The following is a 25,082-nucleotide window of genomic DNA, read 5'->3' as shown; positions in this document are numbered from 1 at the left end:
TATGAATCTGCAGCTTTCTGCTGGCTGAAAGACTGGTTCCTTCTTGAGAACACTGATGTCCTAGATCTGGAAGGGTTTAACAATGCTTTTGGATGGCATGCATACTTGTGGTACGACAAGGTAAAAATCCATAAGGCTTTCAAGAACCATATTGTCAGGAAGGCGGTGTTTAATGTCTGGACAAAATACAAAGACTTATTAGAAAACAAGACCCCAAGGTGGCTGTCACCAATGGAAGCCAAGGCTCAGAAAAGACTCAATATGGAGGCCAATTGGCCGAAATATTGGGAATTATTAGAGAAAGAAGGAGATATTTGGAGATTGCAGAGTCTTGAGAAATTAAAGGATAAAGTGCGAGACTGGTTACATTATGCTCAGATCAAGGAGGCTTTCAAGGCAGACAAAAAAGTAGGTTTCCAGGTGGAAAAATCGAAACTAGAAACAGAACTGTTAGAACCTAAGACCAAGGTACTCTCAAAAATGTATAACTTGCAGTTGAAATGGAATACGCAGGATGAAACTGTCAAATCAGCTATGATAAAATGGGCACAGGATATTGGGCATAATATTATGTTTGCTGACTGGGAAAAGTTATGGACCACTGGAATGAGGTTCACGGCATGTAATGCCTTGAAAGAAAATATTATGAAAATGATATACAGGTGGTACATGACCCCAGTCAAGCTGGCAAAAATATACCACTTGCCTGATAACAAATGTTGGAAATGTAAGGAAACTGAAGGAACATTCTTTCACCTCTGGTGGACGTGCCCAAGGGTTAAGGCTTTCTGGGAAATGATCTATAATGAGTTAAAAAAGGTATTTAAGTATACCTTCCTTAAGAAACCAGAGGCCTTCCTTCTGGGCATTGTCGGCCAAGGGGTGTTAAAGAAAGATAAAAAAAAATTTATGTATGCGACAACAGCAGCAAGAATACTTATCGCAAAGTACTGGAAGACCCAAGATCTACCCACACTGGAAGAATGGCAGACGCAACTGATAGACTACATGGAGCTGGCTGAAATGACTGGCAGAATTCGGGACCTGGGAGAAGAGACGGTGGAAGAGGACTGGAAAAAATTTAAAGACTATTTACAAAAACACTATAAACTGTATGAATGTTAGGAGAATGCACGATTGAAAGAAACATGGCAGCAGTAATTTTATTGTAAGACATATGAGAATAAGTGATGTTTAAGGAAATGATGAAATTTGAAGCAGTATTATGTTCAAGTTAAACAGTTTAATGTATGATAAGATCAACTTAAAGTTGGAACATAATATTTGAGATTTATAAAACAAGAATGGAAGTAAGGTAACAAATTGCTGTATACAACTACATGATTGGGAACGCAGGGAAGGGTGATGTGAGGAAGTCTAAAGATTATGAAAGTATGATTTATGAATAACTTTATTTTATCTGTATTTTCTTTTTTTATTCTTTCTTTATCTTACAATCTTACTTTGTTTTCTTTGTTTGCTATATGGTGACAGTATTTTGTATGTTTGGTGGTTTGTTTGTTGTTTAAAAATTGTAATAAATATCTTTTTTTTAAAAAGGATCTGTTCCAGAGCCCCGGACGATAGCCGAAACGGACACAGGGCAAAGCACTTCTGCGCTTCTGCGCATGTGCGAGTGGCAAACCCAGAAGTAACCAGTTTTGGTACTTCTGGGTTTGCCACGGACATTCGCCGGAACGGACGCTAGACAAGGCACACATTCATGGAGGTACAGCGGTACTTCTGGATGTGAACGGGATCCGTTCCGGAGCCCCATTCGCATCCAGAAGCGAACGCAACCTGCCTCCGCGCATCTGTGTGTGCGCGGGTCACAATTTGACGCTTCTGCGCATAGGCGTGACGTCATTTTGACCATCTGCGCATGCGTGAGCGGCGAAACCCAGAAGTAACACGAGAGACCACCTCCTTCCCTAGAGACCCCCTTGGGTGTGAAGACTGGCAGAGGGGACCCTCTTGGTTAGTCCTGCCACCACCGAAGTTTGGGGTGCTGAAAACCTGGAAGGGGGCCTTCTCTGAAGCCCCCCAAATGTGGAACTCCCCCCCCCAGAGGTGCACCTGACACCTTCTCTGTTTTTTGCAAGGTCCCACCCTCTTCCTCTGCCTGTAATTTGTTTTCATACTGAATTTTAAAAGGTTGCAGTCCACTCCTGGGACCTGCCAGGGAAGGACAGGCAATCCATTCAATCCTCACCATCACCTGCCTCTGAACACCAATAGCTGGGAACACAGCCTTGGGAGAGAGAGATGGTCTCATGTCTGCCTTGCAGGCTTTGGGACAACTGACTGAGCCCTGCGGTGCCAGGATGCGAAGGTGTGTGGCTCTCAGTCTGCCCTAAAAGAGAACAACCGCCGGCAGCTGCTGCCGGTCCACTGTTCCCCCTGCAGTCGTGCATTTGACTTTCCCTTGTTCAAAACTATCCACAGAAAGTTCTTTCTGGCTTGGTCCTGTCTCTAAACTGCCTCCTTCCATGCCTCTCAGGTCATGCCTCCATGGCAACAGAAGATCCCTGCTGGCTTTTATGTATTTCTTAAGAGCCAATGGCCCATTGAGCCCAGAATCCTGTTCTCTCAGTGGTCGATCAGATTCCCCAATGGGAAACCAGAAATCAGGATTCGAATACAAGAGCAAATCTCCCCTTCTGTGGTTCCCAGCAGCGGGGATTCAGAAGCATCACTGATTCCAACTGTGGAGGTACAGCAGAATCGCTAGCCCTCTCCTCCCAGTGGCGTAGCGTGGGGGGTGCAGGGGGGGCCGGCTGCACCGGGCGCAACATGTGGGGGTTAGGGTTAGGGGGCGCAAATCCATGGGTTAGGGGGCGCAAATTACTTGCCTTGCCCCGGGTGGTGACAACCCATGCTACGCCACTGTCTCCTCCTCCTCCATAAATCGGTCCTATCCTCTGGCAGCCATCACTGCCTCCTGTGGGAGGGAGACCCATCGTTTAACTATGTGCTACTGACTTCCTTTCGTCTGTCCTGAATCTTCCAGCAAAAACCTTCCCTCTGCCTCCATCCCGAAGAAGCCCGGGGTAGCAGATGCGCAAATGAAGCTACAAGGCTCCTTTGCCCCAGAAGCTCTTTCCCTGAGCGGAGGCTGTGATGCCACCCGCCCCTGCCTTGCTTGTTCCCCCAGGACGAGAGCGGCAGGATGCTCCGCCAGGGCGGGGGCCGCTCAGGGGCAGGTGTGGCACTTACCAGGGCGGCGTTGCTGTCTGGCTTGACAATGGTGCAGCTCACTTGCACGCTGCCTTTGCTCCCGTCCGAGCTGGACTCCTCCATTTTCTGTAAGAAGGAAGGAGAAGAACACAGATTGCGACTGGGAGAGTCTCCAGGACCAGATTAGAGGGTGGCAAAGATGGTGAAGGGTCTGGAAGCCAAGTCTTAGGAGGAATCCTTGAGGGGCCTGGAGATCTTTAGCCTGGCCATCTGTCTTGACACGCTTTGGCTGAGATTCCTGCCTTGCACGGGGTTAGACTAGAGGACCTTTGGGGGTCCCTTCCAACTCTACAATTCTCTGCGTCTTTGAGAAGAGGAGACTGAGAGGAGGTCCGTGTTTATGGAAGACAATCTTACTCGGCTGAGTGATCGCCAAAGAAGAAGAAGTAGAAGAAGGATGACGAGTCCTTCTGGATGAGGCCAATGGGGGCCTATCAAGGGCAGTATCCAGTTCTCACCGTGGCCAACCGGATGCCTGGAGGAAATCTGCAATGAGGATTCGAACACGAGATCCATGTTCTCCCCTCCTGTGGCTTCCAGAAGCATCGCTGCCTCTCCACCCCCTCCCCAAACCCTCCCGGCCCTTGTGGGGAACGGGGGAAGGCAACTGTCCTCTGCCCACAATCTTGGGCTGCAACGCTTTCCGTGTTGCCCCGCTGTGGGCTCCCTCCAGGGGCCTTTGCCAAGCAGCAGCGGAAGGACGGACACACCAATGGCACGAGGTGCAAAAGGAGGTTCAGCTGATCCTGGAGCAGATTGACAGATTGTGTTGCAAACAGACAGGAAAAACCAGGTCCTGGAGCGGAGCCAGAGGGCCCGAGTTGTGCTCTGCCTGTTGGCAGAGGGATGGAGCCGAGGGGAAGGGACCTCTGGGGCAACGTTCCCACGCTCCTCCCTGCTGGAGGTGGCATGAGGACAAGGCCTTCAGCCCCGTGAACGTGCCGCGGAGCGGGTCCCCGGTGCCAGCCACGTGAAGGGCAGCCTCCAAAATCAAGGCGGAGGGTGACGCAATGTTTATGCCAGATTTCCTCTGACAATGGAGCAGCCGCTGTGTCCCTGTGCATTCAGGCAAGGGCAGAGGAGCTTTGGCACGCCCCAGACTCCTTTCTGAGGCAGCCCTGGGCTTTGCACTGCAAACCACAACCGCTCTGCTCCGTGGAGTGTCTTTGCAAACCACTTGTGTTTCCAGGGCCTCCCTCCATTGCTCAGTCACACCGTCCCAGGGTCCTGGCAGGTCCCCAGTGAGGCATGGAAGCAGGAAGTGGGCCAGGAGGGGCAGCCAAACACTGGGCAACTTGTGCAGTCCCCACACTTTGCTAGGCTGGCAAACAGGAGACCCAGGATGAACAAGGGCTGCAGATTCTTGGATGTTTCCGGTCACTTGCAGTCAACTCTTCCTCCTGGAAGCTGTCCCTCCCGGGTGACCATCGGAGGATAAGAGCCAAAGGCCCCCTTGAGACATCACCCTGTATCCCAGTGGCCATTCAGATGCCTCTGCAACCTTCCTCTTCTTCTTTGGCGATCCCTCGTAGCCAAATAGGCTTGTCTTCCATAAACACGGTTCTAACGGTGAGTCCGTAAGTGACTGTGGAGGCCAATTCTGAATCCACACGTCCTTCTATAGTGGGGACATTGGTTTCCGGGCGGGAGTTGATCACAGTGAGGATTTGTCAAGCGTGCCTTCCTCTTAGCATGTCTCTCCCTTGAGTGCTCACTGGAAGGACAGATCGTGAAGCTGAGGCTCCAAGACTCCACAAGAAGAGAAGACTCCCTGGAAAAGACCCTGATGTTGGGAAAGATGGAGGGCACAAGGAGAAGGGGACGACAGAGGACGAGATGGCTGGACAGTGTTCTCGAAGCTACCAGCATGAGTCTGACCAAACTGCGAGAGGCAGTGGAAGACAGGAGGGCCTGGCGTGCTCTGGTCCAGGGGGTCACGAAGAGTCCGACATGACTAAACAAAATTTTTTATTATCATTATGCCCTGCCTTCCCAGCTCTTTCCTCCTCGGCAGCCCTGAGTGCGAAAGTCGACTCACCCAGTTGGTGCCCTCAAACATCTTGATGTCCAGGGGATCTCCTTGGATCTTCCCGTCCAAGACCAGCAGGGAGTGGCAGGTGGCCATGGCTCTGCAGATGGGCCCCCACGGCAGCGGGCAGCCGCTGGAGAAGCTGTGCACAGCCTGGAAGCTGGGAGGGAAAGCAGAGCATGAGCCCCAGGGTCCCTCTTGCTGGAGGGAGAAAGAGTTTGGGGTGCCGATTAGCCACACTAGCCAAGGGCGCCTTCAAAACTCTCTCCCAGGCAAATCAGGTACTCTCCATCACATGTGGTGGCTATGTAAGAAAACCCAGGTATTTGGGGAGAGCATCCATTCAGAATTACAAAAAAGGTTAAAGATCTCTTTTAACAGAAAACCAGAAGCTTATCAGCTGGGAATTATAGATTTGGATAACCTGCAAAAAACCAAAGGGTATCTTTTTATATGCTACAGTTGCAGCAACAGTTCTTATTGCTGCAAAACGGAAGTGATAAAATCCCCTCTATTCATGAATGGATTCAAAAACTGACAGAATATGCAGAGTTAGATAGTTTATCAGAAAAATAAAGAATAAACCAAAACAGGAGGTCTTTAAATTACATTTGAAAAATAATTACTGTAGTTTAAATTCTGTTGCAGCATTCGAGCAATTTCAGTAGTAGCTTTAAGAAAGACATCAGATTTAAAATAAATTAAGGATTAGTCAAATTTGGATAAAAGTGTGTGTTGGCAACCAGCAATATATAATTGAAGTAAGGAACAGATGGGAGGTCGGGTCTATAGTTCAAAGACCAATTTTTGCTTCATTGTTTTGTAAATAATATTGTGTTCATTTTCATTTCTGTTTTTCTTCTTTTCTTTCTTCTCAATGTATCAATAGTAATAGTAATAATAATAATAATAATAATAATAATAATAATAATAATAATAATAATAATAAACTCTTTCCCAAAACACAGCAGATGTTGCTTGGGCTCCAGGATCTGCAACCCAAGTGGACAAGAGGAGTCTCAAAGGGTTGTCTGGAGCAGCAAGGCTGCCAGGGATGAAAGAAGAAGCCCGTCTTTGGGTCTAAGGCGAAGGGCTGCCCCACAGCAGAGTTGACTGCACAGCTGCAGATCTTTGAAAGCCTATTTCATTGGCCTTGTCTGCCCTTCCACTGGTCTCCCCCTTGAAAATGCAGGTTGCCCAATCGGGGGGTAATCCAATCCATTTAATTGATTTGTTTCATAAAATTTGTACATTGTTTTATTGCAAAAAAACCAAGAACAGCAAACCCTCAGAGTGGTCTATGAAAAGATGAGACTGGAGGTCAGGGGTGAGGAAAAGGGAGCAGTAAAAATGAAGTTTAGTCACCCACAGGCCAAGGAAGGATGCAAAACGTCTGCTTTCCCCATTGGAGAGATTTCCCTGAATGCTGATGTGCTTATTCCTTGTTCTTTCAGCATTTTAACGTTTTGTAATGTTTTGAAGTATTGTAATTTTTTCTTGATTTTCTTGTTTTCATGGATCATCTAGTCCAACCCAAGAGTCCTTTCCCCTCCTGCGGTTTCCAGCAAGCGCTCCTGCCTCCAGCTGGGCTACCCGACCGGAAACCTTTCCATCTCTCTCTTTCTCGCTGGTCTCCCAGGAAGGAGGTCCAAGTTAGGGGGAGGCAAGGCTTTTGGAGCACCTAAACCCGCCATCCAGTCACTGCTCACCCCCTCCACACCCGTCTTTACTCCACAAACAATCGGCCCTTGTTGGAAACTGTCAACATAACCTCCTTAATCCTTTCGTTCCAGAGGCCAAACACACAGTGGCTCCTTCAGAACAAGATTGAGGGCTTCCCTTGAACAGGGCGCTGAGCCAAAGGGGTGGAGGAGGAGGAGGAGGAGGAGGAGGAGGAGGAGGAGGAGAAGGAGAGGAAGGAGGAAGAGGAGGAGGAAGGAAGGAAGGGAGGAAGGGAGGAAGGGAGGAAGGGAGGAAGGGAGGAAGGAAGGAAGGAAGGAAGGAAGGAAGGAAGGAAGGAAGGAAGGAAGATTATTGTGCTGATGGACTAGATGGGCTGTTGGCACCTTAACCTTTTGTATTTAAGAAGTGAAAGACTTCTGAAATGAATCTGCTGCCGTCCCCAAAGCAGGCGCTGCCAAGAGGACTAAACCTTCCACTCTTCTCTGCTGCCGGAATCTGCAAAGCAGCAGGGCTGGCTTGCTAGATTTCCCCGAAGCCTCTCCTTGGCAGCAGGAAGCTGGGCAGCAGCAACCCCCCCCCTCTCCTTCTGGGGCTGGAGCCAAGCAGAGGCCGCACCTTGTGCCTGAGACTTTGCAGCCCCCTTGGCTGGGCAGCACTTCTTCATTCATCTCTCCGTATTCAGGTTTACTTAAAAGGAATTTTCTGGCCACCCCGGGGAGTTGGACCAGATGATCACTGGGATACAACAACCACAACCACAACTTCCCTTTGCAACGCTACCATTCTAGGGGGCTTACCTCCTCTTTTCGCAGGGGACGGCGCCCCACAGATCCAGGCCATCCTCTGTCAGTGTGCCAGTCTAGGTGGGGGGGAAACAGACACGGGGCATCCCTGGTCAGAAGGCGGAGGCCCCGACGCTCAGCTCAAGTGCCGCAGGGCAGCTCAGGCACAGATCTCCTTGTGGGTGGGTGAAGGCGAGGGGTGGGCCCACAAAGCGGGGAGGGGGGCAGACAGAGATGGGAAGGCCCCTGGGGGAACCGGGAAGCTCTCCGTGGGGCGCAAGCTTCCTTCTCCCTTGCCCAGTGGAAGCCCAGCCCCTGGGTGCCGCTGAGCCTTGAGGAAAGAACTCCTGAGGACTAGAAACCTCCCAGGAATGAAAGCGCTGGAGGCGTGAAGCATCCTTGGCACCCACAGGGTGCCTCTGGGGGTTTCCAAAGGCTTCAAGGCAGTTACCCCTGAATGGGGCAACTGTGCCCCTGAAGGACCAGGTGCACAGCCTGGGAGTCATTTTGGACTCACACCTGTCCATGAAGGCGCAGGTTAACTCTGTGTCCAGGGCAGCTGTCTACCAGCTCCATCTGGTACGCAGGCTGAGACCCTCCCTGCCCGCGGACTGTCTCGCCAGAGTGGCGCATGCTCTGGTTATCTCCCACTTGGACTACTGCAATGCGCTCTACGTGGGGCTACCTTTGAAGGTAACCCAGAAACTACAACTAATCCAGAATGTGGCAGCTAGACTGGTGACTGGGAGCGGTCGCCGAGACCATATAACACCGGTCTTGAAAAACCTACACTGGCTCCCAGTACGTTTCCGAGCACAATTCAAAGTGTTGGTGCTGACCTTGAAAGCCCCAAACGGCCTCGGTCCAGTGTACCTGAAGGAGCGTCTCCACTCCCATCATTCTGCCCAGACACTGAGGTCCAGCTCCGAGGGCCTTCTGGCGGTTCCCTCATTGCCAGAAGTGAGACTACAGGGAACCAGGCAGAGGGCCTTCTCGGTAGTGGCGCCCGCCCTGTGGAATGCCCTCCCATCAGATGTCAAAGAGATAAACAACTACCTGACATTCAGAAGACATCTTAAGGCAGCCCTGTTTAGGGTAGTTTTTAATGTGTGACGTCTTAGTGTATTTTGGGTCTTTGTGGAAGCCGCCCAGAATGGCTGGGGAAGAATTTGTTCAATTTCCCCCCCAATATATAGTCCGGCCCACCACAAGGTCTGAGGGATGGTGGACCGGCCCACAGCTGAAAAAGGTTGCTGACTAAGCCATGGTCCCTCCTGGGGCCTGAGGTAGAAATTCTGTAAAACCCATTACCAGCAAGGCCAGAGTCACGAACCCAAGAGCGCGGCCAGACCCCCAAACTGTTAATGCTTGAAGGTTAGGAATGAGAAACAACTCCTGATAAGGAACAAGGAGGGCTCTGCGTGTACATTTTTTTAAAAAGGGGTTGAGAAAGTGTTTCCAAGAACTGGTTGGATGAGAGATGATGGGGTGGCAGACAGCGGTTGGGGAGAGGATGAAAGAGCCAAAATGATGTATATTTTCCCTATAAAGTTTGTGTCCCAGGGCAAAGTGTACTCTCTGGGCTCCAGTGGCGTAGCGTGGGTTGTCAGCACCCGGGGCAAGGCAAGTAATTTGCGCCCCCTAACCCGTGGATTTTAGCACTCGAGTGCGAGCGCGCCCTCGGATTTTTCCGGTAACACTTGACTTTATAGAATCATAGAATCGTAGAGTCGGAAGGGACCCGATGGTCATCTAGTCCAACCCCCTGTGGTGATGATGATGATGATGATACATTTTATTTATACCCCGCCCTCCCCAGCCAGAGCCGGGCTCAGGGCGGCTAACACCAGTAAAATTACAATAGAAACATAATGGGGGGAGGGACCAATTTAAAATACAGGTTAAAATGCAATTTGAAAAGCAGCCTCATTTTAAAAGTAGCCCACAAATCAAAACTGTAAGGGGAGGGAAGACATAAGGGTCCCACTGAGTCCAAACCAAAGGCCAGGTGGAACAGCTCTGTCTTGCAGGCCCTGAGGAAAGATGCAGGACCACGCAGCTGTCCCGTGCGGGGATCAAACCTGCAACCTTGACATCCCTATTTCCATAGGGTTCGGGTTTCCGAGTGGCTAGGGAAACCAAGCTGGATGGGGAGGGGAAGCCACAAACATGAGTCTGACCAAACTGCGGGAAGCAGTGGAAGACAGGAGTGCCTGGCGTGCTCTGGTCCAGGGGGTCACGAAGAGTCAGACACGACTAAATGACTAAACAACAACAACAACAACAACAATAATAATGTATGAAGTTACATTGAAAGACCTACATTGGCTCCCTGTACGTTTCTGAGCACAATTCAAAGTGTTGGTGTTGACCTTGAAAGCCCTAAACGGCCTCGGCCCAGTAGACCTGAAGGAGTGTCTCCACCCCCATCATTCTGCCCGGACGCTGAGGTCCAGCTCCGAGGGCCTTCTGGCGGTTCCCTCCCTGCAAGAAGTGAGGTTACAGGGAACCAGGCAGAGGGCCTTCTCGGTGGTGGCACCCACCTTGTGGAACGCCCTCCCACCAGATGTCAAGGAAATAAACAACTCTATGACTTTTAGAAGACATCTGAAGGCAGCCCTGTTTAGGGAAGCTTTTAATGTTTGACGTATTAATATTTTTTTGGAAGCTGCCCAGAGTGGCTGGGGAAGCCCAGCCAGATGGGCAGGGTATAAATAATTTATTTTTATTTTTATTAGACACCCCCCAAGCCAAGGAGATAAGTAACTCTACAACTTCAGAAGTCATCTGAAGGGAAGTTTTTTTAAATGTTTCATGTTTTATTATATTTTTATCCAAGGTGACTGGGGCAGCCCAGTCAGATGGGAAGGGTATAAATAATAAGATTATTACTATTATTATTATTATGGAATAGGGCGTCTCAATTTTCTTTGATGAAATGTTGCAAGGTATTCCGATTAATGCTTTTTATAGGATATTGGACACGGTGCGAGTTTATGGCTGCCAAGTATTGGCCTGAAAGGAAGCGCAGCCGCGTCAGGGAACTGCTGGAGGGTGGAGCTTGCAAGTGTTAGAATGCAAAACGCGGACAGGTTCAGGCATGCAAGAAGGTGGGGGAAAGGGGAGCCCGGATGGCTCAGTTTAAGAGCACGGCGCTGATAAGGCCAAGGTTGCAGGTTCGATCCCTTGTAGGGGGGCAGCGGCGTATTACTGCATTGCAGCGGGTGGGACTAGATGACCCCCGGCTCCCTTCCAGCTCGACAGATTCTATGAAAGTGCATGGAGCGCAGAAGTTGCATTGCAAGTAGTACGGGGGGACGCAAGGGTTGCAGAGAGAGAGAGGCGGGGGAGGGAGGGGGGAACTGGCCCTCCACTGGACAACTGACCCGGCGGCTCTGTTTCCCAGGGAAGCAGGAAGTTGCAACCCAAAGTTGCAGAAGCGCCCTGCTCCTTCTTCCGCGGAGGGAAACGCTCCTGCGGAGGTGAGAGGCAGCGAGGAGGCGACGAGGTGAGGCTTTTGTGAGGTAGGGAGAGGAAAGACAGGGGAGGGAACCCAAGGAGGATTTGCACGAGAGGGAATGAAGGGGAAACGCGCCTCCCACGCGGAGCACTTTTCCCCGGCAAATGCACGGGGTGGGGTCGTGGCTGATCCGTGCTGCGCGCTCGCGTCGTGCGGCCCAAAGTGCTGCAGGATCGCCAATGCAAGACCCCCTTTTAAAACCTCCCCCTCCCCCAGCTCTGGAAAAAAAGGGGGAAGGGGATGGCGGCGGCGGCGGGGTGCGGAGGCTGCCCGTGCACGGCCAGGCGTCGGTGGCGGCGTCAGCGCTGCTGCAGCGGCTGCTCCTCCTGCGAGCAGTGAGTGGAGCGCAGCCGCAGCGGCGGCGGCGGGGGGTGCGCGCGCGCTAGGGCGCAAGGCTGGCGGTGGCGGCGGGGAGCCCGGCGGAGGAAGGAACTTGTCCCTTCCCTCTGGACTCGCGCCCCCCGCAGATGTTGCGCCCGGTGCGGCTGGCACCCCTGGCACCCCCCCACGCTACGCCACTGCTGGGCTCTACCCTGCAATTCATTGGCGAAAGTTCAGTGCCTGAAACCCAAATTACCGCATTACCAGAACCAAAGGATTCAAGCTACAAGAAAAGAGATTCCAAGTCTCTCCTTCCTTGGGGGGCTTCAAGCAGACTTGGGGTGTCCCTCCGTCAGGGATTGCGGCAGGTGGCGCTCAGGATCCCTTCCAACTCTCCCGTTTTAGGACAAAGTCTGGCCGATTTGGACTTTGAAACCCCAAGGGAATTCCCCAGAGACGGCACCTTGTCGAAGCACACCAGGTTGATCTGCCCGCAGATGTTGATCCTCTGAGGGCTGATGCAGAAGATCTTCTTCTTCTTCAGCCTCCTCTGGGCGTAGACAATGCCGGTGGTCAAGGCGGCCGGAATGGCCGGAGGGACCGCGACCGTCATGAGGAGGAGCGCCATGGTCACCGTGTCCGAGACGGGTTGCTGGGAGGACACAAACACGCACCGGACAGATGTGGTTAGCGGGTCGGCCATGCACTTCTACCTTAAGGGGCTCGATCCAAGCCCCCTGCCCAGCCCCATCTATTAATTTATTGCATTCACACCCCACCTTTCCCTCCAGGCTACTCAAGGAGGCAGAGAGAAGGTTCCAACCAGTGGGCGTCACGGCCCAATGGGGATTTGGGTCCTAGCCCAGAACTCTAACCACTAGACCGTGCTGTCTCTCCGAGACTCACCTTGCGGCTCACGTACACCCCGATGGTGTAGACCAGCCCCAGGATGCCGATCAGAGCCAGGCCCACGATGAAGCGGAAGGCTTCTCGGTAGAGGCGGAAGTTCAGGGGCTTCGGGTAAAGGATGGACCTCACCAGGTCTCCCTTGGCGGTGTTGAAACCTGCAGCAAAACGGGGCATGGGCGACACTTGAATGCAGGACACAGACTCGACCCAAGGAGTTTCCCCCAGACCTTGTCCTTTGGCTTCCCAGAGTACTTGGCATTCAAGGTAAGAGCCCCACGTTCCATCCTTCTTGCGCTCGGATTTAGGCTGCGATCCTCTGCGTGCTTACTCGGGAGGAAGCTCCATGGAGCCCAAATGCAGCTGGCCGTCTGTCAGGGGCTAGGACCAGACGACCCTCTGCAGTTCAGTGATTCTAATAAAGGTGTCTATGACTGGATTTCTTATTACAGATAGGTAGCCGTGTTGGTCTGCCATAGTCAAAATAAAAAAATTCCTTCCAGTAGCACCTTAAAGACCAACACTTCTTCAGATACTGCATACTTCTTCAGATACTGTATATGAAGAAGTGTGCATGCACACGAAAGCTCATACCAAGAACTAACTTAGTTGGTCTTTAAGGTGCTACTGGAAGGGATTTTTTTATTTTGGATTTCTTATGGCTTTGGAGTGTGTAAGATGGGGACTTCCGGGTTGGCGCGACTGGCTAATGGCAGATTCCCTCCGAGCTCCGGAGGGAATCGGCTTAGCAGGGGGCTGGGTCTTGCCGTGCCGGCGACACGGGGACCCTTAAAAACCACAGGCACGGAGCCCGTGGACATGGTGACTTGGCGGGCACCGTAAGCGCCCTCCCGACTCGTGAAGGAGCCTTTTTAAAGGCTACGGAACGGGTGCCGGGGAGCGGCGTGGTGCTGTGAGTCCTCCGCTTCCCCTGCCGAGCGAAGCCGCATGCCATTTGTCGGACAGCGCTGACTTCTTCCTATTAAATTTGGACTTGAAAGCAAGAACAACAACCCGTGAGTAATTTGAAAATTGGATTACAAATATTTCGATTTTGGATCTGGCACAAGCGGGGGAGGTGAAAAAAAAAAGGAAGTCCGCCTCCCTCCTATTGTAAACAGTTCAAAGCAAGGACCTGTCAACTAAGGTTGCGGGAAGAATTGTCGTGACTGGATATAAATTCCACGGATTTAAAGGACTAAATTAATGTGCTGGAGGACTAGAGTTTACTTTGTTTGGATTAAGTACCATTTTTCTCAAGCCCGGGAGTAACCCGTGTAAAGAGCCTGCTGAGGATCTACAGGAACCTTTGACAGCTGTCAAACTAGCTGTCAAAGTTGGAAAAACTGAAAGCTGAAACTCTAACCGGTTATATTGCTACAAAATATTGAAAGCAAAGAAAGATTGATACAAATAAATTTGACTTTTGGATCGGAAGGGAAAAGAACACTAAGTAACCAAGGTGAAAGTTGGACTATTTGAGACATATAGACTTAAGAAACAGAGTTGGAGTATCACCTTTAAACAAACAGGCCTCGCTGGAAGAACCATGGTCAGCATTGGGAAAATACTTCTTCGATCCTGGGTGTTTAGTATGAGAGACTTTCGAAGAAACCGGCTGAAAGGGACTGAGAGAGATTTGCGAGCCTCGGACGTAAGATCACCAGGCTAAAAAGATGGACTAATTGGATTTTGGTTAGGGATTGAAACCGGGGAGAGAAGGGTGGGATCTAGAAGTCCAAAGGGGGTTTGTTTTTTGTTTTTGCAGCATAAAATCTATAGATTTTTATCACTACAAGAATGGGGAATCCGTGGAGGAGAAATAGTGGCAACCTTAGGAAAGGTATCTTTTTTTTAACTTTATTGTTACATTTTTGTTTCCTCTCTTTATATAGGGTCAAGGTATATACTTTAAAAACTGCTAAGGTATAACAATGAATTAAAGTTTAATTCTATTACAAAAAAACTATTTTAATTAAATCAGGGTTAAGTGATTTTAATAAACTATGCTTTAGGACATTAAGGGAAAAACTTGCTTGAATAAACAATTGGAGTTGGAATACAATAAGGGGAGACGTGGGGAAGTCTTGAAAAGAAGTTACTGAAAATGAGTGTTAAAAGGTGGAAATTTTCTGTGTTGTTTTTTGCCTTTTCTTTTGGTTTTCTTACTTTTTTCTTCTCTCTTTCTTTCTTTTCTATTCTGTTATTTGTAACCTTTTGAAAATTTAATAAAGATTACTTTAAAAAAAAGGAGTGTGTAAAATGGCATGCGCCTGCGGTCCCAGAAACAGCCTCATATGAAACTAGCTCTAAGAACAATGACTTGGAAGGAACCCAGAGGGCAGGCACACTTTCCCAGCAATAGAATCATAGTGGGGAGGGACCCCGAGGGTCATCCAGTCCAGCCCCCTGCAATGAGGAACCTCGGCTAAAGCATCCCTGAGAGATGGCCGTCCAAGCTCTGCTTCAAACCCTCCAAGGAAGGAGAGGCCCCCACCTTCCGAGGGAGACCCTTCCACTGTGGAACAGCTCTCACCCTCCAAAAGTTCTTTCTGTGGTTGAGCTGAGACCTCCTTTCTTGCAGCCTAAATCCTTTGGTTCAGCTTCTATTCTCTGGAGCAGCAGAAAGAAGGTTTGCTTCTCCTTCCAGATATTGGTAAGGTAAAGGTAAAGGGGCTCACTGGAAGGACAGATCGTGAAGCTGAGGCTCTAAGACTTTGGCCACCTCATGGGAAGAGAAGACTCCCTGGAAAAGATGCTGAGAAGACTCCCTGGAAAAGATGCTGATGTTGGGAAAGATAGAGGGCACAAGGAGAAGGGGACGACAGAGGACGAGATGGTGGGACAGTGTTCTCCAAGCTACCAGCATGAGTTTGACCAAACTGCGGTAGGCAGTGGAAGACAGAAGTGCCTGGCGTGCTCTGGTCCAGGGGGTCACGAAGAGGCGGACACGACTAAGCGACTAAACAACAACAAAAGGTAAAGGGACCCCTGACCAATAGGTCCAGTCATGGCTGACTCTGGGGTTGCGGCACTCATCTCGCTTTATTGGCCGAGGGAGCCGGCGTACAGCTTCCGGGTCATGTGGCCAGCAGGACTAAGCCGCTTCTGGCGAACCAGAGCAGTGCACGGAAACGCCGTTTACCTTCCCACCGGAGTGGTACCTATTTACATACTTGCGTTGGTGTGCTTTTGACCTGCTAGTTGGGCAGGAGCTGGGACCGAGCAACAGGAGCTCACCCCATCGCAGGGATTCGAACCGCCGACCTTCTGATCGGCAAGCCCTAGGCTCTGTGGTTTAACTCACAGCGCCACCCGCATCCCTAGAACATTGCTTAGGAAACCTCAAAGAGAAGCAGGACGAGGCAGAGCTAACCCCAGGCTGGGTCAAGAGAAGGAGGCCGGGAGAGAAGTCACTTTGAAAGGCATCTCTCTGCATTTGAGAACTGACTTGGTGAGAAGGTGGGTCAGTTTCAGTCCTCCTGGCCCACAACGTCTCTGGGCAGGATATGAATCTGAGAAGCACTTTGAGGTGCTTTTGAACTGCTAGGTTGGCAGGAGCAGGGACCGAGCAACGGGAGCTCACCCCGTCACGGGGATTCGAAACGCCGACCTTCTGATCGGCAAGTCCTAGGCTCTGTGGTTTAACCCACAGCGCCACCCATGTCCCTCTCCAGATATTGGAAGAGAGTGCTAATCCTCTTGCGTGATAATCAACGTGGGCTGTGGGGGACAGACATGCATCTCCTGCCATAATAATAATAGTAATAATAGTAATAATAGTAATAATAGTAATAATAATAATAATAATAATAATAATAATAATAATAATAATAATAATTTATTTATACCCCGCCCACCTGGCTGGGTTTCCCCAACCACCCTGGGCAACAAACAGCATATCTAAAAACATAATAAAAACACCAAACATTAAAAACTTCCCTAAACAGGGCTGCCTTCAGATGTCTTCTAAAGGTTAGATAGTTGTTTATTTCCTTGACATCTGATGGGAGGGTTAAAACAGAGTGGGTGCCACCACTGAGATGGCCCTCTGCCTGGTTCCCTGTAAGCTCACTTCTCGCACTGAAGGAACCACCAGAAGGCCCTTGGATTCCTTTCTCATTCCCCATCTCTCATTCCCCCTTCCCGCTCCACAGAGCGGATTGAATACTCCTGATAAAGGTTTCGCTTATCACTGAGCTGCCCAAGGCACAGTTACCCTTTTTGGGGCACCAAAATCAGACCTGGAGAAGAGGCTCTTTGACCACAACCTGCAGGTCTACATTCTCCTGCCTCCCTGGATGCTATTGTTAGTTTTCGAAAGCAAAGCGCTTCCTCTTGGCACCAGGTGAGTCAAGCTCAATTTAGGATTTTGCATGCATTCATCACATGCGCCATCAACTTTCAAGAAAGGAGAGTCACGCTTCACTTCAGGAAGAGTTCCATAGTTTAACTTTCCACCACCACCACCCCCCACACCCCTGTCACCTGCAAAACTGCCTCCCTCCAATCCCTTAATCTGATTGAGAAAGAAACCGGGGGGGGGGCATGAAAGAAGGGAAAAGGGAGGCCATGACCTACCCAGGGACCAACAGGCAAGAGTCCTAATTGCAAAAATAGCTTCGATTTTTCTCTCCTCTCCCCCCCTCCCCCGCACTCAGGGTCACCCATCTCCCTACCTTAAAGACGTGTAAATCACAAAGCTGTGTTATAGGAATTCTAAAGTCATACACACATACACACACACACACACCGTATTTTTCGCTCTATAAGACTCACTTTTTCCCTCCTAAAGTGTGGAAATGCATGTGCGTCTTATGGAGCAAATGCAGACTGCGCAGCTATCGCTGGAGCCAGAACAGCAAGAGTGACTGCTGCGCAGCAATCCCTCTTGCTGTTCTGGCTTCAGGGATAGCCGCACAAAGCCTCTTCAACAACATTTGATTCAGAATATTTTCTTTCTTGTTTTCCTCCTGTAAAAACTAGGTGCGTCTTGTGGTCGGGTGCGTCTTATAGAGCAAAAAATACAGTATATATATAAAATACATAAATGTACAAGGCAAACACACATGCATAAGTATAGTGTCTGAAACAGTACATATAGTGTTTGCAAGAAGGAAGGAAATGGGGAAAGCTTTCCAATTGTAGGGGCTGCTTACACCTCCCTGCAAATACAGTCTGGCAAGTATCTGTGAAGCTGAGCACACTCTCAATATGCGTAAGAGATTCAGAAACTAAGGATTTACCATCTCCAAGGAATGGCCAGGCCACCCAGAAAAGGCAATCAGGTAAGGCAGGATCAGGCATCCTGGCAGACAGGAGAGAAGCAACACACTCCAGTTTCTGCTGGGGACCACCTCTTTCTATGATGCATGTATGATGTTGGGGGGGGGGGGGTTGGGCTCCAGGGTGGGGAATTTCAAAAGTCTATATAAGGGCTTGCACACCAATGTTCTGGGTTCCTCCTCCCTCCTGTGTGGGGTGAGTGGGGACCCTGTTGCAACAGTTCAATAAAGATCAGGCTTACTAGCTGCTTTGCTTCTCAATATTCTCTGCCTGACCTCTGTTATTTTCTCCAACCAATGGAGAACCTACAAAGGACTCTATGGGGCTCCCGCATACCCCATAAGGGAAAGGGGGCAGTTTTTTTCACACAACAGCTGCTTGACTCACCTGTCTGCAGCACGATGGCCCTGACGGGGCCTGTTCCGGCTCGCTTGGTCTGGATGACCTCTGTGCCGCAGAAGAGGACGTGTCGGCGGTAGTCTTCCACGCTGTGAACTTTCCAGGGCTTGGAGTTGTCCGTCTGGGGCAAGGGGGTCTTCATCACGGGAACGCTTTCGCCTGCAAACGCAGCCCAAATCCCACCCGCTCAGTGGACATCACCACAGAATCACGGCATCGTGGAGTTGGAAGGGACCCCCAGAGTCATCCAGTCTCGGCTAGAGCATCCAAGACAGATGGCCCCCCAACCTCTGCTTAGAAACCTCCAAGGAAGGAGTCCACCATCTCCCGAAGGAGACCATTCCGCCATCAAACAGGATCTTGAAGAACCAGAATAGGTTCTTCCTAATGTCTACGCAAAACTGCCTTTCTTGCAGCTTGAATCAGTGTGCATGGATTATTACTAATGGTGGTGATTACTTTGCACAGAACCATCAACATGCACAGCGCTTCAAAGGAGGCCCTGCCCCAAGGAGCTTACAAACGGCAATGAGATACAAGGGGAAGAAAACCAAGGTGGGGCCAGGCAAGGGAAGAGCGTTGTCTTCATTGCAATGGCACACACTGAGGTGGCACTGCAGAGAGCGGAAGGAGCTGCCAAGGGGATGGTGCCCATGAATGCTGTACCGTATTTTTCGCTCTATAAGACGCACATTTTCCCCTCCAAAAATTAAGGGGAAATGTGTGTGTGTGTCTTATGGAGCGAATGCAGGCTCCTTGGCTTCAGCGATAGCAACGCAAAGCCTCCGAAGCACAGAGGGAGCGCTCCCGCCGCGCTCCGGAGGCTTCACGTTGCTTTTGCTGAAGCCTGGAGAGCGAGAGGGGTCCAGGCTTCAAAGATAGTGAAAGGAACCCAAAGGAACTCCCGCTGCGCTCTGGAGACTTCGGGTTGCCTTCGCTGAAGGAGAAGGCAATGTGGGAGAGGGAGAGCTGCGCAGCGGTCCTTCAGCGAAGCGGGAGGAGAAATGGAAGGGGCTCCGTTTCTCCTGCCGCTTCGCTGAAGGGGCACTGTGCAGAGAGGGGGAGAATTTTTTTTCTTGTTCTCCCCCTCTAAAACAAGGTGCGTCCTATGGTCGGGTGCATCCTACAGAGCAAAAAATATGGTACATAAGAAGGTAAGAAGTGACCGTACGCCTTTGAGCTGATGCCCATGACTTGGCTCCATATCTGGATCTGCCCCAACTGGACTAGGCGAACTGGAGCACTTCCAGAGACCTTCCACTCCTGGAAAGCAGGTCTAAGTGCACTGGACCCACAACTGTCTCATCTCTACATAGAGAACACAGAGACTCCCACAGAGTCAGGCAGGAGTGGAAGAAGCGAAGAGCAGTTTCCGCCCCCTCCTTTCCGAAAACATCAGGAGATTCTTGCAATGGGAGGAGGTGAAAATATCCCCATCCAGTTCAGCATCCTGTTCTCACAGGGGCCATCCAAATGTTTATTTTTATTTTTAATTTCTACACTGCCCTACACCCGAAGGTCTCAAATGCCCCAATGGGAAACGGGCAAGCAGGATCCGAGCCCAATCACCCTCTTTCCTCTGGCAACTGAGATCCAGAAGCTTCGCTGCCTCTGACTGTGGGGGCAGAGTAGGACCACTGACAGCCCTCTCCCCCGCCATGAGTTTGCGCCATCCTCTTCTAAAGCCATTCTATTTGGCGGCCAAATCACTGTCCCCTGCTGGAGAGAGTGCCACAGGTTAATTTACCTGCCCCCTTTTAAATTTACCTTTCAGGCTGCCTCCCTCCAAATCCCTTCATCTGCGTGAGAAAGAAAGCAGAGCGGGCAGAAGGAGGGCGTGGGAGAAGGGCAAAGGGAGGCCAGGGCAGTTCTGTGTACCTGTGAGCATCCCCTCGTTGACCACGCAGCTCCCTTCTATCAGGATGGCATCGCAGGGCAGAGAAAACTTCTGGCTTTCCAAGAGAAGGACATCTCCTGGGACCAGCTGGCAGGATTCCACCTTGCAGCTCCCTGCAGGAAAAGGGGCTCTGTTAAAGCGCAGGTTTCCCAGGAAAAGTGCCGGAACAACAACAGCAACCGCTCAGGCGCAGAGCTTTAAAGCGCTGAGCTGTGCCTAAAAGTCTGGATAGAACCTTAGGCTTGTCCCTATTGAAATTCATTTCAGGGGGAAAGACAGGGTGTCGTTATTATTATTATTATTATTATTATTATTATTATTTTATTTCCTGGTTTGGGCCCTGTTTTCCAATCTGTTTTTGGATTTAATGGAACCGGGGGGGGGGTGGCCCCAGGACCAGTGTGGTGTAGTGGTTCAGAGCAGTAGTCTCGTAATCTGGTGAACCGGGTTCGATTCTCCGCTCCTCCACCTGCAGCTGCTGGGTGACCTTGGGCCAGTCACACTTCTCTGAAGTCTCTCAGCCCCACTCACCTCACAGAGTGTTTGTTGTGGGGGAGGAAGGGAAAGGAGATTGTTAGCCGCTTTGAGACTCCTGAAGGGGAGTAAAAGGTGGGATATCAAATCCAAACTCCTCTTCTTCTTCTTCTTTAATGAGGTCCCGAGCTACTGAAGGTAATGGGGCCCTGTATATGTCAAGCTGTCCTTTGTCAACAACAAATTGCCACTGTTTTTATGTTGAATATGCACTATATATTAATTTATGAACCTAATAGGTATCTAAAGCCATTTGCACATAATAAATAGGAGCCTACACAACACAAAACACTGTTGCTGTATGTAGGTTTTATTTTACTGTGGTACTTCGGTTTAAGAAAAGTCCTGTTTACGAACGATTCGGTTTACAAACTCAGCAAAACTGGAAGTAGTGTCCTGGTTTGCAAACTTTACCTTGGTTTAAGAACGGAATCTGAATGGTAGAAGGGCACTGGCGGCGGGAGGCCTCATTCGGGAAAGAGTGCCTCAGTTTAAGAACGGTTTCAATTTAAGAACAAACTTCCGGAACAGATTAAGTTCATATACCGAGGGACCACTGTACAGTCATACCTCAATGTTACGTTTGCTTCATATTATGTTCTTACAGGTTACATCCCACGGCGACCCGGAAGTACTGGAAAGGGTTACTTCCAGGTTTCGCCACTCGCGCATGCACACAAGCGCTAAATTGCACCGTGCACCTGCGCAGATACGGCACTTCAGGTTGCACACTTTTCATGTTGCGAACGGGCCTCCGGAACAATACAGGTACCACTGTATTTGCTTTTTATCTTTTATTTTGGAACTGTACATCCAGTTTTTCCCCCCTTTAAATTTTTTGGGGGGCCCAAGAGAGTGGGGCCCTGAGCTACAACTTGTTTAGTTTATACGTAAATCCGGCCCCGGGGGGCCCAGGAGAGTTTGGGAACCCTTCCTTTGGAGGCCTTGAGGCTGCCCCGTGTGGGGAGATGGGGAAGCCGGATAGTGCTGGGAGGAGAAGGGGAGGCTGCGGGGCAGGAGAAGAAGGCAGCTGTCTCAGGACCCCAATACAAACACCCACCCACACACCTTCATTCTTGGTCCAGGCCAGGACTTCCACCTTGTTGTGCTCCTTCACCAGGTTGTGCAACTTGATTGATTGCTGCGGAAAGAAGAGACTTAGGCGCTGAGCATGTCTGAGCAGGGAAGGCTGGTCTGGGGGGGCCTTCCAGTTGGCCCCTCTCTAGTGAGTAAAATTCAATCACATGCAAAAGGAGAGCCTGCTGGACCAGCATCTTGTTCTCACAGGGGCCAATCAGGTTACTGTGGGAAACCTTGTGGCAGGGAGTTCCACAGTTTAACCATATGCTGTGTGAAGCAGGATTTTAATATTATTATTATTTTTTAGAAACATGTCCTGAATCTTCCAACATTCCCATGCGTTCTAGCGTTAGGAGAGAGGGAGGAAAACTTTTCCCTTTCCACTTTCTCTCACGCAACTTCCATCAGCCCTGGCACAATATGGCTAAGGGGGTCGGCAGGATGGGAAAAGCCAGGCAGAAAAGCTGGTCAAATAAACCAAAGGCTGAGTGGAAGAGGTGCCTCTGAGAGGGTGGTGCCCTGCGGCGTGAGAGAGGGCGAGGTCTTCCGGGAGGCTTAAGGCACTCCCATCCTTTGCTTAGAATTAAAGCTCTATACAAATCTGACGGATTAAAGGCAGGAGTGACCTCTTGTCCTGAGTTCCAGGCTTTCAAGTTCTGTGTCTGAGTGCCCCCCCCCTTTTTTTGCCCCAGAGCTTTCCCTGTGAAAACTCACTCTTTAAAACTGAAGCTCAACAAATGGCCACTGGGGTTTTCCGCAGACTGCTGTTTGCTCCAATTTGGCTTTAAAGAGCAGCTTTTTGCTGGGAAATCTCCAGAGCAAAAAAAAAAAAAAACCAAGCACAAAAAGAGCCTTTGGACATGGAGCTTTAACCGTGCCAGGAAAGAGTGGAGGAAAGCTACGTTAGGAGAAGCCCTGACCAGGGCAACAGGAGTGGCAGACTCACCTGTCGGAGGTCGTACACCGTGAGGGCGATAGAGATGACGGACAGGATGATGATGGCAATGGAGTACTCGATGTATCCCTGGACCAGCCAGAGGGTCAGCGTGAAGGTTTGGAAGATGTAAAAAGGGTTCAGGATCTGCAGAGAACATGGGGCAGAGAACATCAGTCCGCCTGTCTCTGACCGACGAGCATCCCAGGACTCCATGCTGGGCCTCTTGCTGACTAGAGGGGCAGTGTGGCGCAGGGGTTAGACTGCTGGACTAGGACCTAGGAGAGACCAGGGTTCGAATCCCTGCTAAACGGCCTCGGCCCAGTATACCTGAAGGAGCATCTCCACCCCCATTGTTCTGCCCGGACACTGAGGTCCAGCTCTGAGGGCCTTCTGGCGGCTCCCTTCCTGTGAGAAGTGAGGTTACAGGGAACCAGGCAGAGGGCCTTCTCGGTAGTGGCACCCGCCCTGTGGAACTCCCTCCCATCAAATGTCAAGGAAATAAACAACTCTCTGACTTTTAGAAGACATCTGAAGGCAGCTCTGTTTAGGGAGGTTTTTAATGCCTGATGTTTTAATGTAATTTTAATCTTTTGTTGGAAGCCGCCCAGAGTGGCTGGGGAAACCCAGCCAAATGGGCAGGGTAGAAATAATAAATGATGATGCTCCTCACTGGGCGTGACCTTGGGGACCAGTCGCTGCCTTCTCTAAGCCTAGACTACCTCACGGGGTTGTTGTGGGGGCCCAAGAGCCATGCGCACCACCATCAGCTCCTCAGAGGAAAAGGTGCAACAAATAAATAGGTCTCTCCAGTAACCTTAGCGCCACCTCCCCACCCATCCACCCTGCCACTGCGATGGCTGCTGCCTCTTTCCCTGCAATCTTCGGAGGAAGAGTGGTATATGTTAGGATATTTCTGTTCCACCTTAAAAGGGAGCAGGCTTTGTGAGTCACAGAGTCTGCGCATGTCCTATTCACAGGATGTTTATGTTTGCTGTTGCTTTCGATTTGTCAGTCGGTCGGAGACTCTGACTCAGAACGGTCATGTTTTTCCTTTGTTCTGATCAACGCTGAATAAAGTCTGTAAATATGCTCTCCTGCTGTGCAACTTTCTGGCTGTGCTTCTGCTGATAAAGGGTGTGCACGAGCCCTGGAATGTGGCAAGGTATTCCAGAGAACTCGTGTCGCTATTGCTGGAGCTGCGTGACTACAGGGATCGATGGATCGTCCAGCAGCCGGCTTGGGGCCATGATGGACTATATCTCCCTGGCAGTATCCCAACAGTATATACCGTATTTTTCACTCTATAGGATGCACTTTTCCCCCCTCCAAAAATTGACGGGAAATGTGTGTGCGTCCTATGGAGCGAATGCAGGCTCCTTGGCTTCAGCGATAGCAACGCTAAGCCTCCCTCCGCGCTCCAAAGGCTTCACGTTGCTTTCGCTGAAGCCTGGAGAGCGAGAGGCGTCGGTGCGCACCGACCCCTCTCGCTCTCCCGGCTTCAGGGATAGCTGCGCACAGCCCCTCCGGCAGGGAGAGGCTGCACGGGGCTATGGCTTCCACTTTAGCCCCACGCAGCCTCTCCTGGCAGCCAAAACAGCGAGTGGGATCCACCCCACTGGCTTTCTTGGCTTGTGCCATAGCCGCGCGCAACCCCTCCGGGAGAGGTTGTGCCAGCCTGTACGCTGCTCTTTGGGGCTGGGGGGGGGGATAAGATTTTTTTTTCTTGATTTCCCCCCCCTAAAAACTAGGTGCGCCCTATGGAGCGAAAAATACGGTAACTTTAACAAATAACCGAAATAAAAAAAAAAACCCGTTACCTCTTTAAAGAGCAATTTCCAGATGGGGCGGACTTCGATTTCAATGGCGTTGGGGCCGCAGACCAACTTCCTGAGAAAGAGAGGAGAGAGGAGGAGACCCCCGTAAGACCTGAGGAACAAGCAGCCCAGACCTCCAGGGCAAGGCAGGGCTTTGGCAGGGTGTGTGTCTTGCTCCTTCTGTCCAATCTCAAGAACGTGAGAAGAACTCTGCAGGATCAGGCCAGGGGCCCATCCAGTCCAGCGTCCTCTTCTCACAGGGGCTGACTGGATGCACCAAAGGGAAACCAACCAAGGCAGGATTCGAACACAAAAGCAACTCTCTCCCCTCCTGAGGTTTCCAGCCCCTGGGATTCAGGAACATGGCTGCTGCCTCTGTCTGTGGAGGCAGAGCAGAGCCGTCCTGGCTGGGAGCCCATCCATAGGCCTCTCTTCGTGAATTTGTCTAATCCTCTTTTACAGCCATCCAAGTTGTTGGTCCCCCACAGAAAATTATCTCCTAAGCTCCTTCCCTGCTGGATAGCGCCAGAGGCATGGAGACATATTTAAGAAGCGATAGAAAGAAAAGGGGAAAGGGGAAAGGGGAAAGGGAATGAGAAAGAGAAAGAGAAAGGGGAAGAGGAAGAGGAAGGGAAAGGAAGGGAAGGGAAGACAAAA

General features: G+C 50.5%; 1 protein-coding gene across 2 annotated transcripts in view; it reads right to left on the bottom strand.

Annotated features, from left to right (window-relative positions):
* Window positions 1-25,082, bottom strand: part of LOC308584844 (putative cation-transporting ATPase 13A5) — a 72,737-nt gene that overhangs the window by 18,020 nt on the left and 29,635 nt on the right. For both annotated transcript variants that reach the window (XM_081190004.1, XM_081190005.1), the window contains exons 6-15: window positions 24,429-24,498; window positions 22,621-22,755; window positions 21,663-21,735; window positions 20,042-20,173; window positions 18,152-18,322; window positions 12,479-12,636; window positions 12,036-12,224; window positions 7,747-7,808; window positions 5,276-5,426; window positions 3,217-3,303 (exon numbers count right to left, since the gene is read on the bottom strand). In XM_081190004.1, coding sequence (XP_081046130.1) covers window positions 3,217-3,303; window positions 5,276-5,426; window positions 7,747-7,808; window positions 12,036-12,224; window positions 12,479-12,636; window positions 18,152-18,322; window positions 20,042-20,173; window positions 21,663-21,735; window positions 22,621-22,755; window positions 24,429-24,498 — 1,228 coding nt within the window. The remainder of the gene's footprint in view (window positions 1-3,216; window positions 3,304-5,275; window positions 5,427-7,746; window positions 7,809-12,035; window positions 12,225-12,478; window positions 12,637-18,151; window positions 18,323-20,041; window positions 20,174-21,662; window positions 21,736-22,620; window positions 22,756-24,428; window positions 24,499-25,082) is intronic.

This window comes from Podarcis bocagei (assembly GCF_964188305.1).
Source record: "Podarcis bocagei genome assembly, chromosome: 4".
Taxonomy (NCBI): Eukaryota; Metazoa; Chordata; class Lepidosauria; order Squamata; family Lacertidae; genus Podarcis; species Podarcis bocagei.
Note: the sequence above shows the minus strand (reverse complement) of the source record. Positions and strands in the feature narration are given on the sequence as shown.